The sequence below is a fragment of the Sturnira hondurensis genome, unplaced genomic scaffold, assembly GCF_014824575.4.
Source record: "Sturnira hondurensis isolate 20B ecotype Veracruz unplaced genomic scaffold, ASM1482457v3 Scaffold0007406, whole genome shotgun sequence".
Lineage (NCBI taxonomy): Eukaryota > Metazoa > Chordata > Mammalia > Chiroptera > Phyllostomidae > Sturnira > Sturnira hondurensis.
In genome coordinates this window covers 3770182-3795515 of record NW_028080037.1, presented here as the reverse complement: position 1 = coordinate 3795515, position 25334 = coordinate 3770182, and the positions used below count along the sequence as shown (strand labels likewise).

Below are 25334 nucleotides of genomic sequence, written 5' to 3'. Positions count from 1 at the left end.
CAGCCCTGCCACCGAGGGCCGAGGGCCGAGACACTAGTTGGGGACCTGAAGCTGTGAGGGCCGGTCTGTGTGCGGGCTGTTATCGGGGCTGGGCAGGCTGGATGAAGCGGAACTTTATCTCTTGGGGCCCAGGGGCCAGGTGCCTGAGCTTCAGAGTGACAGGCAGCTGTATCCACAGGCATTGGTCACAGCCTGAGAGGCCAGGGAGCCGATGGCAGGGGATGTGGGACCCCTGGGCTCTGGAGCCTGATCCCGGGCCACTCCCAGGCCCTCTCCGAGTCTCAGAGCCCCAGACCATGCAAGCGGGCACCCTGGGTCGCTGTGCTTGTCTGGCGGGGGGGGGGGGTGGCCCCAGGGGCATCCTTATTGTTTCTGCATCTCCAGCATCAATTCCTACCCCGTCTGACAACAGCAACTCCGTCTGGAGAGCCTCCCTGCCCCTTCCCTGTCCCCGAGGTTGGGAAACGTGAGCCAGGACTGGCCAACGACAATCCCAGGGATGGATTCCAGCCTGGGCGCCTGACCAGAGTGGTCGGGAACGGTTTGCCCTGGGACATCGCGGGAGGAGAGTCTCTCTCTGAGCTCGGGATTTGCTAAGCTGACCGAGGGGCGTTGCGCTGGCCTCGTTTGCCCCCTTGGAGGGAACACGTGCCTGTGCGGGAGGCCCGCACGGAGAAAGCACGAGGAGAGGAGACAGGCAGGGCCCTGATGTGTGAGCGCCATGTTCCAGGCGTGCTTCTGGGTGAGCTGCCCTACGCCCTCCTGTTTGCTGAGTCTGTTGAAGATGAGTTCCTGGTATTTACCACCACTGATCCTGAGTCACAGAAAGAGGAGAATAATGACGACGATGATGAGGAGGATCCCCTGGTCTGTGTGGCTCAGTTGGTTGGAGCCTGTAGACCGAGGGTTGCAGGTTCCATCCCCCCGGGTGCACACAAGAAGGCAACCAATTGCTGTTTCTCTCTCACACTGGTGTCTGCCTATCTGTCTGCCTGCTTGTCTCTCTCTCCCTCTTCCTCTTTCTCTAAAAGCAATAAAAAATGGCCTTGGGTGAGGCTAAAATAACAACGATCATAATAGTGGCAGCAACGATGGCGTCTGTGAGCACTTACTACCAGGCACCACGGTGGGGAGCAGTGGCAATTGTCTGTTCAGCACCTGGCCTTGACATTGTTTAGGTCTGCTGGCACCAAATGGTAACACGAGGTTGACAGCTTTCCTTATTGTAAATTCTCTGTAGACATCGCAGTGCTGTGTGGGTGGGAGACGTGCTCCTTCCCGGAGGGACTTGCTGCCCAGGTGCCGGAGGGGCGCTGGCTGTGGGCTCCACCAGGACCTGGGCAGCTGCGGCGGTTTTGCCTGAGGCCACTTTGGCTCAGGGCGGCCCACCCCTGGGGACTGAGCTCAGCAGGGGAGACCGGCCCGGCCACCTCAGCCCAAGGGGGACAACCTGAGTGGGGGTTTTGCCTCCAGACCCCCCCGGTGGGGTTGGCCCAGGCCCACCGTGAAGGCTGCTTCTCCCTGGCTTCCTTTCACTGATGTGGGTCCCTGAAAACATCTCGTACACCGAGCTCTGTCTCAGCCTGCACTTCAGGAGAACCAATTCAGCAACTGGGGGTGGGGCAGAGGACAGAGGGGTGGCCGTGGAGGCGGAGCAGCTGCTGTGACACAAGGCCCAGGGCACATCTAAGGGGTTCGTCCCTTTCCTCTCAGGCCAAACTGCTGTCACGTGACTACCTTTGTCACTTGCACAAGCCAAGGATGAAGTTACTCAAGGTGGATCATTGATCGCTTCTGGGATGAACCTGTGTCCTCACCATTTAAACTCCCCAAGCTTTCAAACAGCTGCCACCCTTTACCCTGGAGCCCTGACTTTCATTCTTCACAGGGCAATGGGGGAAGTAGCTCTGGCGTCTGATGTGCTGAGTTGCCTTCGACATATTGCTGAACCTCTCTGCCTCTCTGATCCTCCCTGTCCCACTTCTGAACATCGGGGAGAGCTGTAGTGACAGAGTGTCTGTGGTCCGCGGGGATGGGGGCGACTGCGTCCAACACTGCATTTCACACGACCCCAGGAGGTGGGGATGATCATTGCGATGGTGCCTATGGTACCTACGGTGCCTATTTTGCAGCCCGGGGAGCAGGCTCCGAGAAGCTGCGTGGTCCATGCTAGTAAGTGGTGGCGCAGTCCCCCTTTATTCCAGGTGTCTCACATTCTCTGGTGTGTCTCACTGCCCCTGGACACCCTCAGGACTTGAACAAATGGGAAGAGTCTGAGAGGCCACCACCCGGGGACTTGCCTTGGAAGGTGCCCCCCCAGATGCTGCAGGAGCCGAGAGACTGATGCAGAAGAGAGCGAGCGGGCTGGGGCCGTGGGGTTCCAAGCCATGCCTTGTCCACACGGGCGACGGCCGCTTCCCTTCAGCCAGCTGTGGCCTGTGGGTCTGGGGACCCTGTTGGGTCAGATTAGAAGAAGCAGGAAATTGGAATTTTTATGTGCAATCCATCGACTGAAAAATAGGGTTGTTTTAAATTCTATTTGTGTGAACCTGCGCAGGGTAGGCAAGTCGTCAGAGACAGAAGATGGATTGGGGGTGGCCAGGGGCCCGGGGAGGGAGGAAGGGGAGAGACTGCTGATGGGCCCAGGGTTTCCTTTTGGGTGTGAAAATGTCCTGGGGCTGGTCAGAGACAGTGGTCACACAACTTTAAATATACTAAATACCACTGACTGCTCACTTAAAAAACAGTTAATTTTATGTTGCATAAATCTCTGTTTTAAAAAGCTGCATTGGGCCCTGGCTGGCATAGTTCAGTGGATTGAGCGCGGGCCTGCGAACCAGACAATCGCGGTTCGATTCCCAGTCAGGGCACATGCCTGGGTTGCAGGCCAGCTCCCAGCAGGGAACACACGAGAGGCAACCCTACATTGATATTTCTCTCCCTCTCTCTTTCCCTTCCCCTCTCTCTGAAAATAAAAAAAAATATTTTTAAAAGCTGCATTGGGTCTAAAATGTTCTCCATAATTCAGTGTATTTTTAAAAATTGAGAAATGGCATATCGACTAAAGATTGATGTGCATGAGAAAGTGCAAAATGTATATAGCTCTGAGTTTTCTGTTTAATCGGCTGATAGGTGTTTTATTTTATTCTTTGTAACAGAATTAATAAAAGTTAAGTTAGGGGGGAAAAGGGAAAATACACATCATTAAAAGTAAAAAATAGCCCTGGCTGGTGTGGCTCGGTGGATTGAGCTCAGGCCTGAGAACCAAGGGGTTGCCGGTTTGATTCCCAGTCAGGGCACATGCCTGGATTGCAGGCCAAGTCCCTGGTAGGGGGCGTGTGAGAGGCGACCACACGTTGATGTTTCTCTCCTTAAAAAAAAGTAAAAAGTAAAAAATAAAAATAAATAAAAAGCCCTGGCTGGTGTGGCTCAGTGGATGGAGTGCCAGCCTATGAACTGAAAGGTCGCTGGTTTGATTCCTGGTCAGGGCCCGTGCCGGGTTGTGGGCCAGGTCCCAGGGTGGGGCATGCGGGAGGCGACCGACTGATGTTTCACTGGCACAACGATGTTTCTCTCCCTCTCTGTCTCGCTAAATCTTTAAAAAGGTAAATAAATAAAAGGGGGAGGGCGAAAATACAGAAAACAAACCCACCTGTAATTCTGCCTCATCAGGCAGCTGCCATAGACATTTTGTTCATACTCAGCCAGACCACCTTCTAAAAACATACAAACATGTATAGGTGTGATACTGTAACATTTTTTAATGTATGCTTTGTCACCGCTTTTCATGGCAAGAAACACCCGTATTCATTGTTTTCATGTGTGCGTTTCATGAAAGGTTGTATCATAATTATTTTAACCAAACAATTAGAAACAACATCTGTGACGACCTGTCTCACTCGAATGTACGGCTGGCTTCCTGCTCTTTGACATAGATGTTCTTTGTTAATTACTCTGCATTCGTATTAATAAATGTCCTATATTTTCTGTTGCTTTCTCCTCTGCCCCACACTGCCCAGGCACAAAATATTAACAGTCTCATACTCACGACCCTAACTTTCTCCATTCTCATGAGACCACATACAAGCACACACGGAGGGGGACCCAAAACCCCCGGAATTATCTTCTGGAGGGAAAGCCCCTTATAGTTTAGTCTTCCCCGGCTGGGTGCGTGTTCTAGGAACCCATCCGTATCAGTGCATCAGCTGGCGTTGTTCTGAGAGGCTGCGTTTGGCTTCAGTGAATTTTTTTGAAGACTCTTTCAGCACATTTTTTCCCATTTCATCATGGGCGATTCGTGAGCGCACCTGCCCCCACCCACTGAGGGGTCAGCAGTTTTTGACCAAAAGCGTCATGACTCCTGTGCCCCACACTCCCTACTCACCCGATCTAGCCCTGAATGACGTTATTTTTTGTTTCCCCAGATTTAAAAAAAAGTCCTCAAAGGGAAACATTTTGCTGATGTGGAAGAAGTGGGAAAAAAATGGCAGAAGCACTAAAAGGCAGCAACATCGATGAGTTCAAGAACTGTTCCGAGCAATGGAAAAAAATGTCCTGACAGGTGTATCACATGGAAAGAAGAGTACTTTGAAGGTGACTGAAGTTTAAACACATAAGAATAGACACACAATTTTTATAAATAAATTCCGGGGTATTTTGGGGTCCGCCCCTCGGATAGACACATATGCGGAAGAGCCAACTTGTTTAAAAACAGGACCTACATTGTGTGGGTCTCGCGTCGTACTTTCCCGAGCGTCTGCATGTTCTGCCTGCCCCTCCAAGTTCTCCCCCACCCTCTGTGCCCCAAGTGCCTTTGCCAGCCAGAGACTCAGGCAGCAGGAGAGACGGGGAAGAAGAGGGCCAGCTGTGCGGCCCAGCTCCTCTGCCAGGTGACGACGTTTGGGCTGTTGTGTCCCTCTGCTGAAGGCCACACTCCCGCTGGGTTTCAGAACCTCTCTAGGTTCTGTAGGTCCTGCCCCTCGGCCCTGTAGGTCTGGGGGTGGGATCTGACCTCTGCTGTTGCCAGCCCCGGGCGGTTTAATCCTCCCTTATTTGCTCCCTTGAGCTTGCCCATGACTCTGTAAATGGCCCTCTCGTTAGACGCCCCTCAAATATCCTTCTGAGTGTGCCCACTGTTTTGTGATGGGGCCCTAAACTGATTCGGTAACTAATTTAAACTTCTGAAACATTCTTAGTGAGCTGGCTCCCAGGAGCCTGCGCCCAACTTGGGCCTCGAAGACCAAGAGGCCCCTTGGTTTGCAGGATGTAGGAGTGAAGGGTGCGTGACTTGCTAGTTTTCCTGGCTGCTAGGCCAGGGAGGTGGGGACATAAGGAGTTTGCTGAGCCCTGGAAACAGGCAGTATGAACTCTGATTGACTTGGGGTAGCTCTAGCTTCCTGGTTCCGCCTCCCAATTCTGGGTATCCTGGCTGACCTCACATTCTCCAGTGAAAACAAGCAAGATACAGACATTTGGAAGGGGCAATAATGTACATTCTCCAAATCTTGGCAGCTTTCGAAGACAGACTTTGCTGGCTCTCCGTGGCCCCTGCAGGTGAGATGAACCAGCACGACTGGAATGGGGAGAGAGCAAGGATTTTTCTCTCAGCTCCTTCCCTTAGAATCCGGTTAAACACTGACTTAGACATTTGAAAACAAGCCTCAGCCAGCATCCTGTGATGGGTAAACACACAGTTAAACATTCACTGACAATACCTGGTGAAAGGTACAGTAAAGAGCCAAGTTTGGGGGGCAGGTTGGAGAAATCATTCCCAGGGCGGATAATGTTTGAGCTGGATCTCGACAGAGGAGCCAAAACCAGCCTGTCCTGAGATGGCATCCTAGAGACGGCAGGAACAGGTGCCAAGACCCTGTACTAAGACAGACAAAGCCATACATGTGCCAGAAACTGCTGGAAGCTCAGTGTGGCTGGAACCTAGGCCGTGTGTGTGTGTGTGTGTTGAGGGCTGTGTTTGGGCGGGTCCAGAAGGCAAGCAGGGATCCAAAGGGTCTGGAAAGATGGAAGGAAGGCGCTGGAAAGGCATCAAACCCTTCTAACCTGAAGGGTGACGGTGTCACTCTTTGGGTGGGTCATTCTGGCTGCTGTGTGGAGGACGGACGAAAGGGGCAGCCTAGAAGCTGAGGTCTGAAGGAGTAGGGGGTGGGACGAAAGCAGAGGAGGAGGCAGGCAATGGATGGCTTTGAGGGCTATAAAGGCTGGAGAAGGGGCAGGGTCGAGGTTCATTATGACAACAGCAATAGTGACCATAACAACCTGATGTGGTGACGTACACGACAGCCTTGGTTTCAGACCGCAGAGGTGAGACTCTCCTCGCCCTGTTTACTGGGAGAAATTTCAAACTTCAGAAGAGTTGCAAGATAGTTTCCGTGAATATCCGTGTACCCTTCACCTAAGATTTACCTGTTGTTATACATCGCCCCCCCTCCCCCTGCCTCTCCACTCTCTGTTTCCCTTTACATAGGTGCATGTGCATATAGCTGTTTTTCCTGAACCTTTTGCAAATTTCGTGCAGAAATCATGGCATCACACCTCTAAATACTTTAGCATTCATCTCCTTTGAGTAAGGAGATGCTCTTCGGTGATCATAATACCATTGTCTTACTTAGGGATTGCACATCGATGCACTGCCATCTCATAGAAAGACCCTAGTCATTTCCTCCAGTTGTCTCAAGAACGTCCTCTATAACTTTCATTTCTTTCTTTATTTTCAGAGGAGCACACACCGCATTTCATCGTGGCGTCTCTTTGGTCTTCTTTCACAGAGGGGCTTGCCTGGCACTCGAGTGAGTTTCACAACGCTGACCTTTCTGCAGAGTTCCCTGCCAGCGGTTTTGACAAATGTCCCGCAGGTAGGATTGGCCTGTTTGTTTGCCATGTTTGGAAAAACACGCTCGAATACTCCATGAGTGACGGCATGTCCTCTTTCAGTGCGCAGCATTAGGGGGCATGTGTGTCATCCTCTGGCTTTTAGCTGGGTTGGAATTTGGGCTGTTTGTTTGCTAGTTGGGCAAGTCCGTTATCAAGATGGTTTTCTGGGCTGTCGATGAGGGAAATAATAGTCCCGGTTTTAAGAGGTGGTTTATGTGTGGGGCACTTAAAAAGGGGTCTGACGCATTGTCACTATTAGATACATTATTAGGATTACTATGGCTGTGATCATCCATACGATTTTGACTGCAATTTATAGAGACCTGAATACGTGACAGGAACTCAGTTCTTTCACGCTCCCGCCCCCAGGACGGTGTGAGGCACAAAGAAGGCATTCTATACACATTCGTTGGCGAAATGTCGGCTCTCTGCGGATTTCTGTGGACATTGAACCAATGTACAGATCAGCAAAGTGAGGCTCAGAGAGCGAAGTAATTTACCCAAGGCCACTACATTGCAGTAAGTGGCAAGAGCCCTCGATTTGAACCCAAGCTTATAGGGTCTGTAAAAAAAACTAGGGATGGGAGTAGATGTATTTTTAAATCCTGCAGCGCTGTGTAGACGGGAAGAGCTGGATTGGAGCGCCACGCACCGAGCTCTCGCACATACATACAGTAGGTGCTCAGTAAATGTTAGTTGAATGAATGAACGAGGGCAGAAAATGAGTCAGCTACAAAATGAGTCGGCTAGTCAACTTGCCCCGGACCGCTGAACTGGGGAATCATTCCGTTCCTCGGAGTCACTACAACATTTCGTCTTTCAGCAGGGTGTGCCTTTCCGGAGACTCCGCCCATCCAGCGAAACCACGCCCCTAGCCCCTACCCGCGTTCACATACTGCAGGGGTGTTTTGGCCCGCGGGCCGAGCCGTAGCTACTGTGTCCTGCGGGTCCGTAACCCGGAAATCTAGAGTCCAGAATTCCTTGCTGAGGTCCGAGATGTCGGAGAAGGGAGCTGGGTCGAGCGGGGGCTCCTCGCAGGCCAGTTCGGTGACTGTCAGTGACGTCCAGGAGCTGATAAGGCGCAAGGAGGAAATCGAAGCGCAGATCAAAGCCAACTATGACGTGCTGGAGAGCGTGAGTGAGGGCTCTCGGGCTCCCAGCCAGCGCGGGAGGCGCCCCAAGGCCTCCGGACCTGGGAAGAGTGGGAGGACCGGGCGGCCTCCGCGGCAGGTCTCAGCTGCGGGTCTGTGCCTCCCACGGCGCCGCACCTGCGGCCTCTGTCTGCAGCAGTCAGTGAGACAAATAACTTGGAGAACTAAGGACAGTATTGGTATTGTAGCAAGCGTTCAGGGAGCCCACACTGTGTGCTGGGCGCTGTTTCACGTGCTTTGCTTTAGTGAGTTCATTTAAGCCTCGGGGCAGCCCTTGGAGAGGAGCTCTATCATTTCCGCGTTTTAGGGATGAGTACCTGTGGTTACAGAGCTAAAAAGTTTGCAGAGGCCCGGTAATCGGTAATTACCATCATCAGTCGTTGTTGAACATTTATAGAATGTTCTATGCATTGCTAGCCACTCTACGTCAGAGCTTCTTAAACTTTAATATATATGTTAAAATTCAGATTCTTGTGGGGGCCGCCAGTGTTGGGGGTCCTAACTTTGGAAATCAGTGTCTTAACGTAGGATTGAGTCAGGAATGCCAGTCAGCTTGGTCGTTGTGGAAAGGCAGGGAGGCCGACACAGGTATGTGGTCCCTGGAGCATTTATGCTGTATCTATAGAGAGTCCCCATCTTAAGGGACCTTAGGGGACCCTCTTCCTCCCACAGGAAACAACCTGTATAACCCAGAGGCTTCCAGAGAGAAAGGGAGAGAAGTGGATGGAATCTTGGCATATAAGTGGAATCACCTGTGTGCACTGGGCACTGTGTCCATGCTGACTAGTAATCACGGCCATCCCTATCACTAGGTATAAAGTTCCTAGGGTCGCCGTAACACATGACCACAGACTGGGTGGCTTAAAATGAGAGCAAGCTGTTGTCTCACAGCTGTGGAGGCAGACGTTAAGTCTGTACCTAAGAGGAAGACAGGCTGTGAACCAAAGGATCGCGGTTCGATTCCCAGTCAGGGCACATGTCTGGGTTGCAGGCCAGTTCCCAGCAGGGGACACTCGAGAGGCAACCATACGTTGATATTTCTCTCCCTCTCTCCTCTCCTTCCCCTCTAAAGATAAATTTAAAAAATAACATAAAATGAAAAGAGAGGAAGACAGAGTTGGTTCTTTCCTGGCTCTGAAGGAGAATCTGTCCCATGCCGCTCTCCTAGTTCTGGTGGCTGCCCTTTGTCCTCACATGGCCTTCTCTCTGTGTCCCAAATGTCCCTCTCGTTTCTCTTATGAGGATACCTATCATTGGATTTAGGGCCCACCGTAAATCCAGGAGGATCTCAGAAGGGAGATTACATCTGCAAAGATCCCTTTTTGCAAAAAGTTCACGTTCTCAGGTTCTGGGGCTTAGGATTTGGCTGTATCACTGTTCACCCCACTTTGCGTGTTCTTTGCACTGTGCTAAGCACTGTACAAAGTCGACCCATTAATTCTCACAGTAGGTGGGAAGGGAGTGAGCACTGTTAGTCCCATTCTGTAATCGACAGAGCTGAGACTTAAAGAGGTGAAGGTCTTAGCCAAGGGCACCCAAATTGTACGGGGCAGAACTGAGCTCATATCAAAGGCTAATGGAAGGCAAAATCCCTGCCCTACACCACCCTCAGTGTAGAACACACCTCATTTCTCTTGTACACCAGGCCCTAACTTATGTAGGAAAAGACTTGAAAGTGTTAAAACAAAGGTCTCGTTTCAAATAGGGAACATACTTCCAAGGTCAGAATTCAAAGTCTCCTAAAGGGTATGCAGTGAGAAGTCTGTCTGCCTCCCCCCGCCCCCGACTCCCAGCTCCCAGTTCCTCTTCCTCGGAGGCAGCTGGTTGATATCAGGGTGACCTTCTGGGGAAGAAACCCTCTTTGAAAACCCTCTTTGAAAGCCCTTTTAGATCTGTTTTTATATTTAGCAGAACCAAAGTGCTGCCACAGCTGGGTGCTTTTAAGGATTGTCACTCCCCTCTAGCTTCGAAGGCCACGGGCCAGGTGTCAGCTGCCTGTAGGAAGGAGGGTTTGGAGGAGTCGGAGCAGGCTGGCCTTGGGGTTCACACTGAAAGGAGTCATTGGTTCTATCTGCGCCGTTCTAACTTCAGAAGAGGAGGTTGATTCATGCGTTAGTTGTGTAGCCAAAAATTTGTTGGGCAGACAGTGCGCCCCGTCAAGGGCACTTGGGAGGGGGGTGTGGGCAAAACACCTGCCTCGAGCCGAGTGGCCTGCAGACAGCACCTTTCGTTATTGCTGCCTTTACTGGGACTGTGGAGGGAAAGAGTCTGGGGAAGAGGTCTTCAAGGCTTCAGACGCAAGCGGCATTTTTTCAATCTGTGTGCCTTCCTTCCAGCAAAAAGGCGTTGGGATGCACGAGCCGCTGGTGGACTGTGAAGGCTACCCCCGCTCAGACGTGGACGTGTACCAGGTTCGAACCGCCAGGCACAACATCGTCTGTGAGTGACCCTCGGTGGGGCCCACCGCACCTCGCAGAAGGGGACGGTGGAGGCACACGAGTGACATCACCAGCGTTCCATATTTTCTGCTTCTCTTGCTTCTGCCTTGAGAAGGTCATCGCACTGTGTCCGTGGGAGGGACTGAGAACCCCCAGATGGGTTAAACGCAGGGTTCTGTATTTGTAGTTTCATTTATTTATTTATTTTGAAGACTTTTAGTTCACTGTGGAAACTTGATTGAAATAACAATAGCAGCCCAAGTCAGATGTTGCTCACAACACTAGTGGAATCATTTCTGAGCGAGGAATTACGTTGAGCAGTTAATGGTAGCGACCAAGGAACAGAGGGTGAGCAGGGGTTGCGCAGGGTGTTAGTTTTCTGCTTCCGATCTGACCAATCAGCACGGGCCTAGTGCCCTAAAATGTCATGAACCTTTCACACTGGCAGTCCTGGGGCAAGATGTCCAGATTCCTCTCAGTGAGCCAAGATCCCCGTGTCAGGCAGGGCGGCGTCCCTTCTGGGGGCCCCGGGGAGAGCCCGTTTCCTTGTCTTCTCCCGCATCTCAAGGTTTCGCCCACACTCCTTGTTTGGTGGCCCTTTCCGTCTTCAGGGTCAGAAACCACATCTCTCTACCTTCAATTCTGCCACATTCACTCTCGCCTCCCTCTTTCACTCACACAGACCCTGTCATTGCATTGGGCCCACCACCCAGATCATCCAGGACACGCGCCAACTCAGGGTCGTGAACTAATCGCATCTGCAGAGTCCCTTTTGCACAGAAAGCAGTGTAGTTGCAGGTGCCAGGGATTAGGGTATGAAACTGTTTGCAGGGCCGTTATTCACCCTGTTTCAGCCGGGCAACCCGGAATCTCCCGCTAAGTCCTATTAGAGGGAACTATTACCTACATCTTTTGTTTGCTGACTCCTGTTACCTGTATGAGTCATGACCATCTGGGCGTGTTTTGGGATAAGCCAAGCATGTAGGAAGCGTTCATTCAGTGCTCAGCGAATGAATGTGGGAGTCTCGCGTCCTCGGCTGCGGTCCTTGGCCCTGACCCGGTTTTCTCCTCCCAGGCTTGCAGAACGATCACAAGGCGGTGATGAAGCAGGTGGAGGAGGCCCTGCATCAGCTCCACGCTCGGGACAAGGAGAAGCAGGCCCGGGACATGGCCGAGGCCCACCAGGAGGCCATGAGCCGAAGCCTGAGCCAGAGCGAGGGCCTCAGCCCCCCTCAGGCCTTTGCCAAAGTGAACAGCATCAGTCCCGGCTCCCCTGCCAGCGTCGCAGTAAGCCAGGGCCCAGCCACCCGAATCTGTCCCCAGTGGGCACTGTGGGTCAGGTGGCCTTGGGGCGGGGACGGGTGGGAGGACTGTGGGAAGACAGACCCACGCTCTCGCCATGCCGCAGCTTGGCTTCACTCACTCATTCAGCAAACACCGGCCGAGGCCTGCTCGGGGTTCAGAGAGGAGGCCCTGCTGCCCACTAAACTGGCCAAGGAGGGACTTGGGACGGACATAAGGTAGAAAGTGGCAGATGTCCCGAGAAAGGGACAGAGACTCTCCTCCCGGGGCTCGTTGTGGCTGGGCACTGACTCACAGACCCGAGAATGGTGCCAGCTGCCGCTCCCCAAGCCCTTGCTGTGCGCCGGGTATCCTTCCAGATGAGCTGCGTCTCGCGGGTGTGTTTCGAAATGTTTGAGACAGCTTTATTGTGATATTTCACATTCCGTAAAAAGCACACAATCTTGTGGCTTTCGGTGGATTCACAGGGCTGTGAATTCGCATCCATTTTAGAGCATTTTCATCCTGGAAAAGAACCCTCCAGCCCCCATCTCCCTGGCAGCCACCAGTCTGCTCCTGTCTCTGTGCATTTGCCTGTCCTGGACGCGTGACAAACACAGAGTCATGCAGTGTGTGGTCCTTTGTGACTGGCCCCTCCCTCTCAGCGTCTTGTTCTCAGGCCCCCCCGTGTCTGAGCGTGTATCCCGCATTCCTTTTCATGGCCCATTGACATCCCATTGTATGGACGGGTCACATTTTGTTTACCATTTTTCAGCGGGCATTGGCTTTCATTTTTTATGTATTATGAACGATGCCACGTACAGGTCTTTACGAAGGTCACTTGCAGGTTTTATGTGGGCCTGTGTGTGGTATCTAAGCCCACAGCCACCTTCTGAGGCAGGTACTAACCTTTATGACCCCATTTGACCCATGAAGAAAAGCCTCCAAGACCTGAAGTGACTGGTGTCAGGACCCCCAGCTCCTGAGAGGCGGCACGGGGCCCCGACTCCGGGTCCCACCAGTCCTTGCTATGATCATGAGTCAGCAAGTTGCACACGAGCTCTGTTGAACTCACCACTCTGTCCGCAGCTTGCAGCCCGACCCGTAGTTGGCCCAGGGCCAGTATTTGTCGGCGAGATCAATGAATCACTACCTGTGTGCTCAGAATGGAAGGGTCGCTCTGGTCCTGCATCGGCCTTGTGTCTGTGGCTGCTTATTTCAGGGCGTCCAGGGCAAGCTTGTCTGAATTCTGACCCCGGAACGAGATAGGCCCAGACTGGCCTGCATCCCTGCCACCAAACCTGGGTCAGGACCCCAGAGAGCTGCGCTGGGCTTCCCCCCACGTATCTCAAAGCCTCTGTAGCCGCCGGCTTTTATCAGACATTGGGCAGACCTGGCCACCTTCTACTCGATCTGCCCTAGAGGGAGGTGGCCCAGTCATCCACCTGCTGCACGAGCTCCTTACTTCGGGCCTGCCGTTGTCCCCTGGAGGGAATAAGCTCTTGCCCTTGACATTGGCTCTTGCCCTAAACTGGGTATGGAGTGGTAAAGAACTACAGAAGCACGTTTAAGCTCCAGCCTGGTTTTCCATTTCTCTTTCTTTAGGGCCTGCAAGTGGACGATGAGATTGTGGAGTTTGGCTCCGTGAACACCCAAAACTTCCAGTCGCTGCAGAACATTGGCAGCGTGGTGCAGCACAGTGAGGGGGTGAGTTGGGGTCATGCGACGTTCGGTCAGTGACCCTGGAACTGCCGAGGCTGGAGAACATTGCTGGGCCTTGGCTGCCTTCAAAGTGCTGTTACTCGGGCATAGCCCCCACTCGGGGCCTTCGCGTGGGCTGTTCCATCTGCCTGGAATGCTTTCCCCCCCTTGATCCCTTGTGTCCCTCATCTCACCCCCTTGCCTCCCTCATCTTGTACAAGTGACACCTCGGCGAGGCCTTCCCACCACCCCGTCTACAGTAGCTGCAGTATTCTCCGACTTTCTGTCCCTGTTTTCATTTAACAGTGTCCCTTAGAGATCTTTTCACTTGGCACATGCTTTGCTCTTTTTTTTCTTAATTATAAAAAAAATAAGTGTGTTGATTTTAGAGAGGAAGGGAGAGAGTGAGGGGGAGAGAGAGAGAAATATTAATGTGAGAGAGAAACACCGATTAGTTCCTCCCATACATGCTCTGACTGGGGAGTGAACCTACATCCTAGGGTCTGTGCCCTGACCTGGAGTGGAACCCCCAACCTTATGGTGAACGGGACGGTGCACCAACCAGCTGAGCCACACTGGCCAGAGCGACCTCGCTTCTTTTTACTGCTGCATAGGCCTGCACTGTACGAAGGCAGTGTGTTTGCCCACTGCCTTTCCAGGGAACATCAGGGCATTTCCAGTTTTATGCCAGTGTGAACAGCCAAGTGTACTTGTTCACGACTGTGCACACACATGGACTCTTCAAGTAGACACCAGGAAGGTGTCTAGGGACCCCTAGGTTGTGTCCTGTTTTTTTCTGGTTACTGATAACAGCTCCAGGTTTCTGATCGGTCTCTTCTAGTGAAAAATAGTCTTAGGCTCTTTATAGGTTTTAACTGCTTTTTTTAAATGAGGTATCATGGACATTCAACATTAGATTAGTTTCAGGTGTACGACAAAAATGACGGGATATTTATATGTATTTCAAACTGCTCAAAGTAAGTCCAGTTAACACTCATTGCTGCAGGTTGTTGCAGTTTTTTTTCTTGTGGTTAGACCTTCTAAGCAGCTTTCAAATAGGCCAAACAGTATTATTCTGTACAGTAACATGCAGATTGGTGACCACTGCTATTGGGTGAAACTGCTGTGGAAATCCTTCTTTACAAAAGTAGTTTTTGAATATATATAATTTTTTTAGCAACAGAACCTTTTCTTCAAAGGAAATTTCCAGGGAATTCCAGTGTCTTGAACAGATAAGTGCTGAGTTACTGAGATGGACTGCTGGGTGGGGGGGAACCTCAAGGCCTGGGGGCCTCGGGAAGCAGAGCTCAGCTTGATAATGAAGCGTCTGGGTCTTCACAGCCTGTTCTGTTCGTTAGAAAAATAATAAAACCAACCCCCCCCCAGCATCACGTTGTTAGACTTCAAGGTAGTTTCCCGTTTTACAGAAACCTGCAGACTGGCGCTCTTGTTGACAAATCTGTTCCCTGAGAGAACTTTCTGGAGGCAGGTCTCTGCATCAAATGCTTATATCTTCAAACGAAAAAAACTTAAAAATTTAAAAAGTGTCTATCCTAGTTTTATGTTTTATTCAGTCCGTATTGTATTTTTCCACTACCATTTAGTCCCCTTATCTTCCCCTGTGCCCCTAAAAGTGTCCATTTCCAGAGTAACACATGTTTTACTCAGCCGACGTGGATGAAGTTCTAAAGGATTTGTGCTGGTGCAGGCAGCCAGACACGACGGGCCACGCAGTGTGGATTCCATTCACGTGACATGTTCAGAACAGGCAACACCAGAGACGGAGGCAGATCAGTGGTGGCCGAGTTCTAGGGGAAGAAGGGGGTGGGGAGGGACTGCTAATGGGGGCGGGCACCATTTTGGGGGGACAAAAGAGTTCTGGAATCAGGTAGTGGTGATGGTTGTACAAATCTCAGAGTGTATTAAACCCCCCTGAATTGTATACTTTTAAGTGGTGAATTTTGTTGTATGTGAATTATATCTCAGTAATAGTGTATACTTAGTGTAAAAAAATCATATGATGAAAAAAAGCTTTCAAAATAAGAGGGAAAGCCCCGGCCCTCTCCCTCCCAAAGTCCCTCCCGAAGTCCCTCCCTTGCTGTGTCCGAGTCGGGGCAAGGTACTGGCTCTGCCCGGGAGCAGAGGGTCGGCGAGGCCTTGCCTCAGGGGCACTTCGGTGGGGGACAGGCATCCACCCCATCGTCACAGGTATTAATCACACACCGTGGACAGGGTCAGTGAGCAAGGAGAGCAAATAACGGGGTGCCGATCTAGCTCGGGGTTGGAGGAGAATGCTCTGCAATGGGACCACACGCGTGTAGATGGTGCCAAGGTGGGGAGACTGGCGGGGAGAAGCGCCTTCCTGCAGGGTCACGACCCTGCCATGGGAGGACCAGAGAAGGCTGGTCGGAGCCAGAGCAGGGACGAGCGGGGACAGCAGAGGCGGCAAGGCCTGGCGGTGGGCAGGGGCCAGACCCCACGAGGCCTGGTGGTCCCTAGTGAGGAGGCAACTGGTTGCTGTTTTTTCCCCACGTTGCTGTTTCTCTCCCTCTCTTTCTCCCTCCCTTCTCATTTCTCTAAAAATAACTAAATACCATCTTTTAAAAAATTGATGGTATAGAAAGATAAAGAAGTAAATGTCTTCTCCTACTCCATTCTCTCTCTGAGCACTGTTGTCAGTTTTTCGGTTCATCTTCCAGAAGGCTGCATGCACCCAGCAACACATGTGTTCTAGAAACACATGGATATTCCAGTGGGTTTGTGCTTGGTCAGTTTTGTTTTGGATTCTAAAACTGCCTCATTTGCTATACTATGTTTGAACAATACCTTATTAAGGGGTATTTTGGGTGCTTTCAGTTTTTGGATTTATAAACAGTCCTGGGATGAATACTTTGTTCGTATATCACCTTGTACATTTTAAAAAATTACTTTTTAAAAAATTTAAAGCTTTTATTTATCTTTAGAGGGGAAGGGAAGGAGAGAGGGAGAGAACATCAATGTATGGTTGCCTCTCGTGTGTCCCCTGCTGGGACCTGGCCCACAACCCAGGCATGTGCCCCGACCGGGAATCGAACCTCGATTGTGTGGTTCCAGGCCTGTGCTCAATCCACTGAGCTACACCAGCCAGGGCTATCACCTTGTACTTTTCCAAGCTGTATTTTGCATGCACTTCTAAGGTTTTTTTTTGGGGGGGGGGTGGAGACCTGTTTCTGCAAGGGGGCAGTACCAATTCGCAACCCCACTGGCCGCCCCAGATGGCCATGCCCCCACACTTACCAGCTGGGGGCTAAGGCCTAAAATAAGCGTCTTCTGATAAGCTAATCTGATGGACAAAAAACAGTGTCAGCACTTCAGCCCGAATCTCTCTGAGTGCTGAGGAGGCTGAACTGAAAACGAGCTTATTTCCCTTTCAGAGGCCCTTGAATGTGACAGTGATCCGAAGAGGGGAGAGACACCAGCTCAGGCTTGTCCCAGCGCGCTGGGCGGGAAAAGGACTGCTGGGGTAAGGTGTCTGTTGCTGTTCGCTTACCCGCTGTTTGTTAAACCTAAAGCCGGTGGGGGTGAGCAGGGCGCGTTGGGAATGTGTTGGGAAATGACAACGGGGATCCCCTGGTGGCCTGTGGAACTCACGGGGGACACTGCGGCAGGAATGAGGCTGCAGGTGTGGAGGTGGAGGGAGCCCCGCCTCTCTTCTGGTCCTTTCATTCACTGGGCATCTGCTCTGCAGAGCCAGAGAGTGTACGAGACGTGGAAAGCGCAGGAGGGCTCACCTTCTTATCTTTCTGAATGGAGCCGCCAGATTTACGCTGTTTTTCTTTTCTTTTTACCTTGCAGTTGCAACATTATTCCTTTGCAGAGATGACTGTCCCTGGGGAACCGTCACAGGAAAGCGTCTTTGGTTGCCATGGACTTGAGTCTGGGGGGGATTTCTTCCTTCTCTCCCTGAAGTTTAAGGATCTGGAAGAGGCTGGAAGCTGGAACTTGTAGGTGGTGGGAATGCTGTGGCCTCCGAGTATATGTAACCTCTGGGGCTTAAGGAATTGTTAAAAACTTGACATGTATTTAGTGTCTTTTGCAAATTAGGCTACAGCCCTAAATGGGAGTCCTCTGATTTTGGACAAGAGGGTGGGAGTTATTCTGGCAGGTGCTGGCTAGCACGACTTTATCCTTTCAGGATTTTTCCCCCCAAATAAACACAGTTTTACAGTACTGATAAGACCAAGTAATCATCCCAACTGAATTTCTCACGAACCTCCCAGACCAGAGTGTAGACGGGAGTTCGAACGTCGTCATAGGAAGTTGCGCAGAACAACAGTTGTGCCAAAGCCAAGTCCGACCTGCTGCCTTCAGGGCCATCGTCCTCTACGGCGTCCCGGCCACTCAGCCACCCATCTGCGTCTGCAGGGCTGTGTTGCTGCTCCAGATACGGAGGTCGTGCCCTCAGCCTTGGACCCGCAGGGCCATAGGTGCTCCCTTTAAGAACAGAGAGAGCAGGAGGCTCCCAGCCTGCCCAGCGAGGAGTGCGTGTCCTCGTCCATAGCCACCAGAGGGCAGCAAGCTCCCTTCCCTTGCTTCTCGTTTCATTTTTTAGAATTGAACCTCTTTGTCCCACCCTCCCATCAGCACTGTTTTATAACCTGCCCAGGTGGGCCTGTTGCGTCTGATGGGACCATGCGGCGTGCGTGGGGCTGGCCTCTTGAAAATGCGGATTCCTCTTATTTCCTCTGTAACACGGCAAAACAGGTTTCAGTGATTCCTAGGGACTCTGGTCTTTGTCTCGTCGCTGTGTCACAGTGTTGATTTCCCCAGTTCCCGCCGACCAGCCTCTCTGTCAAGAGACCTGGCACACAGCTGAGGCCTGCTGGTGGCCCCTGGGCCTGGATTTGCCTGGGTTGCACCCACATGCCAGCCTGCCCTGGTGGGGCTCAGTATGGGGACGCGCTTCCAGCCACGGGGAGCCTTGCTGTTGAGTGTCTTCCCCGGGCTGTTACTTGCGCCGTATACATGCTCACATGTCCCCTGTGGCCACAGTGTTTACCATCTTAGCTGTTTATATTGTGTGTTCGAGTCCCCAGTGCTTTCCAGTCTCTTTTTTATGAGACCTTGACTATAATAAACACAGCTTGTCCCATTCAGTTTCTCCCTTTCTTTTTTTGGTGATGTCTGGATATGAATCAACCAGCTTTGGGGCATGGGGGTGGGAGTGGGGGCGCTCATTCACATTCTTCTAAAATGAGAGCTGCGAGTTTCTGCTTCCGGGCCTTGGGCCGATTTCCGGCCGGTCTCCCTTCTGAAAGCTCCAGATGGCCCTGTGTGTACCCTTCTGTGAGAGGGTCCCTTTGACGTCGAATGATCCTAGCAGATTTAGCCAAACTGGCTTTGCAGAAACATTTCGTGATAAGAACATCACCGATATAATATTTAATCCCAGCCAGCCAAAATTCTGCACACAGCACTTCACCCCGGTGAGAAGGCATGGGGGACAGAGGGGAGCAGTATCCGCGAGACTGGGGACTTCCGTTTGCTTTTGGCAAAGGGTTTTATCAAACCATTCGTACTTTCCTTCATCTTGTTATACCTGGGCAAGTCAGAGCTGCTGTGCGAACCGCTGCAGCTTCTCCTCCGGGAGTGGCGCCATGGGAAAAAGGGGTTGGGAGGAAAGAGGGTGGGACCAGGAAAGCCAGTTTCATTTCGATGTCCCAGCAGCAGTGGCGCGCCTCCGATGGTACCCAGTAGGGGGAGCACCAGCCCGCTCCCGGCTGCACTCTGAGCACGTGACTACCGCCCAGCCCTCTTTACGGCCCAGGGCCTCGGGAGGCGGCGGTTACCATGGGGACAGGGCTTGGGTGGCAACCGTAACTAAGGAGCCCGTGTTGGAGAAAGCGGGACTGTTGGAGGCCAGCGGCCCAGGGGTCCAGGCCACGGACGACGCCGGCCTTTGGAGGACCTGGGTGGGCATGCTCTGTAAGTCTGGGGCGGCAACCACGCGGCTTGGGCAGGGGTGCCCAGCAAAGCGGGACCTGGTGCCTCGCCGGGGCCACTCACCCTAGCCCGGCAGAGCCCGGTCTGGGCAGCCCCCCAGAGACCTGGGCTGAGACAAGGGGCCGCGCATGCGCCCCACAGACCCACACACCTGCCACCACCGCCAGTCAAGATTCACTGGCAGAGTTTGGCATCGGGAGAGGCTCTGTGCTGAGGGCCTGAGACTTGAAATCAATACCTTTTCAGGTGGAGATACGGAGCCGCAGAGGTCCGCGCCTCACCAGCCGTGTGGTCCTGAATAAGTCACTTCACCTCTCAGAGCCCAGAAGTCTTATGTTTATTGTAAAGAGTGAATGAGAGATTAAAGGCCTTTAAACTTTTTAAACAGTTGCGACCCTTTCTCAAGCATCGTGTGCTACAACTGTGCTGAGCATATTACATATGTCATGTAATCTTCACAATGACCCCAGAATCTGGGGTTATTATTTTCATTTTGCTTGCGAGCAAGCAACTTTAGACTCTGAGGCATAAAGTGACTTGCCCAAGGTCACAGAGCAAGTGAGCCGCAGTACTGGGGTGCCAGGAGAGGCTGGCTGCAAAGCTGGGTTTCTGCCCACGAGGCCACACAGCTTCCTAGTCATAGCACTAGAGTTTTCACTAATGCCTGGGTTATGTCTGTTGCAATATAAATGTATTTAGAGTGAGTTAGCTCTAAAGTTACTCCTAGAAAGCTGAGAGGCCCTGGGATCAGCATTTCAAGACTTGGGACAGGCTTTCCCAGGTGCGTGGCATCCTTTTCATCCCCGTGGGAAGGAACCAGAGTTGGGTATGCACATTTTGTCGGTAGGTTAGTTCACCAAGGGATGGAAATGGGAGACGGGTCCTGCTGATTATAATGGTCAAATTTTTCTAGAGGAAACTCCACAGAGAAGAATGGCAGATACAGAGCCAAATGCACTGGAAGAAACAGAAGATGGAGAAACAGAAGTGGAAGAAGAGGAAGAAGAAGAAGAAGGATATTATCCACGTTATACAGAGGAAGAAAACAGGCAAGAGGAATCAAAAGATGCCCCATTAGCATGGGGAGGCTCTCAGGAGGAGCAGGAGGGGGAAGAAGAGGAGGAGGAAGGGGAGGAGGAGGAAGGAGAGGAGGAGGAAGGAGAGGAGGAGGAGACCGTCAGAGGAGAAATGGAGGAAGAGGCTGGAGCAGCATGGGAGGAGGTGGCTGCAGGGGTCCAGGAAGAAGCCACAGTGAAGCCCCAAGAAATTACCACGCCCGTGACCACTTTGGAGGAACAGACATTAAGTGATTCCCAGCTGATCACAGCAGGAACTTTTCCAGTGAGTAGTCATTGCCATTCATTCATAACCATTAATTGAATGCTTACTATATCCCAGGCCATGGGAATACAAAACTAAGTAAGACACAGTCCATGTTCTTGAGTTCTAGGCTGAGTAGGGAGGCAGACCCATTACCAAACAGTATAAGCCAATCTGCTGCGTGCAGAGACGGAGAGACGTGGTGGAGCTGTTTTTCAAAACAGGACAACATCCCCCAGCTTGGAGGATGGTCAGGGAAAGCTGGCTGGAGGAGGGGCTGACTCCGCACAGCTGGTGGGGGTTGGCTGGAGCCTGCTTGTCTTAGAACAGCCAGTGTGATGCTGACAGTGGAAGCTTCCCCGAGACCCTCCCTGTAGGAGAACTCAGCTCTGACTCGAGGGGAACGGACTCCCTGTGCCTCACCCACCGTTGGGAGACCAGCAGAAGGATGGTTCTGCCTCCGTGGGTCTGCCGGTGGGCCACGAATGAACCTGACACCCCCGTGATTCATGTAATTTGAGTACAAAAATGTCCAGCCCACAAAAATGTCTAGGTTCAAACCATAATTCCACTGTGAGGCTCACACTGAGCCTGGCTGATTAGGAAAAGAAAGGAAAATAAGGAAGAATGTACCATATTTGGAATGACAATCTCCTTTTTTTTTTTAAAAAAGGAAACCCATAGTGACAGCGAGTCAGAGCGTTCATTGCCATTGGAAGGTTCAGGAAGCCTGGGCTCTCCAGCAGAGCCTCTGGGTTCAGGTGTCCCCACTTCTGAGGAGCGACCGATGGGTTCCCTCGAAAGGCAGCCCTTGGGCGAGCTTGGGGAGACAAGCGACCACATCCCCCAAGATGAGTTGGGAGAGGAAAGGAGAGAAATGGAACCAGAAATGGAACCAGAAATGGACAAAAGGAGACAAGAAGAAACGGCATCCCACTTCACTGAGGAAAAAGAAAAAGAATTCCAGCCTGAAGCCCGTATCCCGAAGGACTCACTGGTGGCCACCACCACCAAGGACATTTTGTTTCAAAAGAGGGACAGTGCCAACGTGTATCCCTTGGTAAGTGGGACGCGGTTTTGTGTTCTCCCAGGTGCTTTGAGAGTGTTGTGGAAGGTCCTTTGAAAACTCATTCCAGACTTGTGTCTTTCAAAATTCAGTTCAGCCTTGGCCGGTAGCTCCATTGGTTAGAGCATTGTCCCCGATACACCAAGGTTGCAGGTTCGATCCCCAGGCAGGGCACATAAAAGGCTCAACCAGTGGATGCCTAAATAAGTGGGACAAGAAATTAATGTTCCTCCCTCTCTCCCTCTCCTTCCCTCCCTTTCTCAAATTAATCAATAAAAGAAAATAAAATTGAGTTCAGAGCTCTAGCTGGACATGGGTGAAAGAATGCGGACATGAGCCCTGCATCTAGGTTCTACAGTGTTGCTCAGCAGGCAGGATAGTCTGACAGTTTGTTGCACAGGGCACTGTTTTCCCTGTGGGAGATTCAAAATTCATCTCCCCCGTTCCCCTCTCTCTCTCCTCCTCCCTTCCCTTCCCTTCTCTTCCCTCACTTTCATTATCCAGCTCCTCCTCCATTCCATCCGTTCCTTCCTTTCCTCTCCTCCTCTCTCTTCTGCCTTAACTGGTTCAATACGTTCACAAGCTCCTGAAACTTATTAAACCGCCCTAAAAATATCCGTTCCCAGACAGATTGCCCAGTAAACGGGGTGGAAAACTGACAGCCCCTGGGAAGGGCACCAGGCAGCCGCGCCCCCGGTCCTGCGGGAGGCGCCATCTGCCAGGAGTGAGAGCATTATCGCTTACGAGAGAGGGAAGACAAAGGTTTTGTTTCCTCCTCCTTCCCCCATCTGCTGTTTTCTGAAAATTGTTTCCTAGGCTTCAGCTCTCTTTTTTTTCCTCCCTTTCCCCGTAGCGTCATGCCTTGGGGAAAATTTGCGAGAGACTGAATGTACCTAAAGTGCTTAATGTAGTTCCTAGCGCATAGTGAGCCCGTGCGGCAAGTGTTAACGATGGGATGATGGTGATGGGAACACGCCTGGTGGGAACACGCCTGGTGGGAAATGCAGACGGCTGACAGCCTCCTTTCTGTCAGTTTGGCTGCTTTGAGCAGTGGTGTTCAAGGTTGAAGTTTGCGCTTGCTCAGCCTGGAAGAAAGAATAGTTGAGTTTTGGAGCCCGTGACGACTTTTGTCCTTTTTTCAAAAAAGATTTTATTTATTTAGTTTTTGAGAGAGGGGAGGGGAGGGAGAAAGAGAGGGAGAGAAGCATCAGTGTGTGGTTGCCTCTCACACGCCCCCTACTGGGGACCTGGCCCGCAACGCAGGCCTGTGCCCTAGACTGGGAATTGAACCAGTGACCCTTTTGGTTTGCAGGCCTGTGCTCAATCCACTGAGCCACACCAGCCAGGGCTAGACGTTTTGTCTTGATTAGCAGGCTACCAAGAAATCAGGGGCTGTCACTAATGAGAGCAAGGGTCTTTGATTCAGGGCCCCGCTATCTCAACTTGACAAAGCCTCTGCCCACATTTGGGTCCCATTAGCTTTGTCTGGGCTCACCACAGAACCAGCGCTTCCTGAGGCTGTCTCCCTTTACAAATTTGTTTAGCTTCTTTCTCCTTCTTTTTCTTCCCTTTCCTTTTGCCTTTATTGTCTTTTCTTTCTGTTAAAACAATTAGTTGCTCTTTATGAAAACACACACACACACACACACCACAAATCTTAAAAGTAAGGATTTCACTTCTTGCACACCCCTCCCACCTCAGTCCCTTTCGCTTGAGGCGACTCCTGTTACAGGTTGGTGTAACCACCTCCCCAGACCATTTTCTGTGTATATACAGGTGCGTTACCTGTGTGCTCACGTGTGTGAGTGTGCACACATACCACACATTTCGTTTTTGTGTGTTTTTTAATCTATTGACTTGAGAGAGGAAAGGAGAAACACAGATCTGATGTTCTATGTATTCGTCCATTAGTTGCTTCTTGCACGCGCCCTGACCGGGGATCAAACCCACAACCTTGATGTATCGGGATGATGCTCCAACCAACTGAGCCAGCCACCTGACCAGGGCTGCGGGTTTCTATTTATTTTTTAACCAGTGAGGTATTATACATTTCTTTTAAAATACTTTCCCACTTCATATGTTTCAAATTCAGCTGTTCTGTTGATGGCCATTTACGTCTTCAACAGGTGTGTTCCTCCCTGCCTCTCTGCATCCACAGCGTATACCTTTCCCTTTGGGGTCCCCTGCCTTCTCCCCAAGGTTTGTAGTGACTTACAGAGCTCACGGTAAATGGGCACATCCGTGGATGGTGTTTTCAGCGAAGAAACAAAGTATCGCACATCTAGGAAAGGGAATCTTAGGACAATCAAATACGGTGAAATCCAGTTTTGACAAAGTTTTGTTTTCCAAATCACCCCGTTTTAGAAAACGGTTGATGTCAGAACTCCATGATCATTCGCCACGAGTGTTAAAACTCCCGCTCGTGAGTGTGATTCACGCTGTGTGAGTCCAGCTCCCGTAACTGCTGCCTGAACAAGGAGGGTGAGCCGCAGCCTGGGGAAGTCAGCCTCGTTCCAGCGCTGGAATGAGGGCTCCTTTACCTGGAGACAGCGGTCTGGTGGGAACGTGCTGCTTTTTATGACTGAGGTGTTATCCTTTTATAACTAATTTGCTAAGTGGCAGAATAAATTTCCAAGATGAATCAAATGCCTTTTAGCAAGTGTCCAAAAGAGCAACCTCACTTGAAGAAATTGGCTTTTAAGAACCAGCCAGATACTCAATAGTTCCATTCCTGGAAGTTGCAGCTTGAGACAGTTAGGAGCCCATCATTGTACTGCTCACACCCACGCAACGAAAGACCCAAACGTCAGTGTGGATCACGGGGTGGATGGAGACGGAGAGGACAGGGATGAGGGCTCCAGGGGAGAAGCACTGGCCACATGGCCCACCCTGTCTGTCCTCGGGGGAATGTGTCTCACCTCTTCAGCCTTCCACGTATTGGTCANAACCAGCCAGATACTCAATAGTTCCATTCCTGGAAGTTGCAGCTTGAGACAGTTAGGAGCCCATCATTGTACTGCTCACACCCACGCAACGAAAGACCCAAACGTCAGTGTGGATCACGGGGTGGATGGAGACGGAGAGGACAGGGATGAGGGCTCCAGGGGAGAAGCACTGTCCACATGGCCCACCCTGTCTGTCCTCAGGGGAATGTGTCTCACCTCTTCAGCCTTCCACGTATTGGTCAGAGAGGAGAGGGATTCGCCAGACTGTTTCTATACGCCCGTTTGATTCACTGGTTTGTAGTAACTGATCACTTAGCCATCACTGTAAACACCACCACGTTTGATTAGCTGGCCTTGTTCGTTTTTTAAGCAGATTTCGTTTTTTCAACAGTTTGGGTTTATAGAAAAATTGAGCAAAAAGTATAGAGTCCTTCATTGTGCCTCCTCCTCCCTGCTTTTCTTTTTCTTAATCTCTTTTTATGTATATTTTATTGATTATGCTATTACAGTTGTTTAATTTTTTTTCCCTTTATTCCCCTCCGCCCTGCATCCCCCCCCAACC

At 51.4% G+C, this 25334-nt stretch overlaps 2 protein-coding genes and 1 long non-coding RNA gene across 6 annotated transcripts in view; 2 read left to right on the top strand and 1 right to left on the bottom strand.

Moving 5' to 3' along the window:
- The first annotated feature begins 7778 nt into the window (after positions 1 to 7778).
- PSMD9 (proteasome 26S subunit, non-ATPase 9) lies at positions 7779 to 18594 on the top strand. Its single transcript, XM_037052013.1, has 6 exons — positions 7779 to 8022; positions 10376 to 10478; positions 11553 to 11764; positions 13364 to 13465; positions 16873 to 16961; positions 17294 to 18594. The coding sequence occupies exons 1-6, from the start codon at positions 7885 to 7887 to the stop codon at positions 17319 to 17321; spliced, it is 672 nt and encodes a 223-aa protein (XP_036907908.1). The 5' UTR covers positions 7779 to 7884; the 3' UTR covers positions 17322 to 18594.
- On the bottom strand, positions 16027 to 23478 carry LOC118991062 (uncharacterized). Its single transcript, XR_005067337.1, has 3 exons — positions 23465 to 23478; positions 16596 to 16730; positions 16027 to 16365 (listed from the first exon to the last, which is right to left on the bottom strand). It is a non-coding gene; the product is annotated as an uncharacterized LOC118991062 (long non-coding RNA).
- CFAP251 (cilia and flagella associated protein 251) overlaps positions 18914 to 25334 on the top strand; it is a 43714-nt gene continuing 37293 nt past the window's right edge. For 3 of the 4 annotated variants that reach the window (XM_037052011.1, XM_037052010.1, XM_037052012.1), the window contains exons 1-3: positions 18914 to 19423; positions 20355 to 20782; positions 21435 to 21821. In XM_037052011.1, coding sequence (XP_036907906.1) covers positions 20375 to 20782; positions 21435 to 21821 — 795 coding nt within the window. In that variant the 5' untranslated portion in view covers positions 18914 to 19423; positions 20355 to 20374. The remainder of the gene's footprint in view (positions 19424 to 20354; positions 20783 to 21434; positions 21822 to 25334) is intronic. The other variant, XM_037052009.1, reaches the window with a different exon arrangement.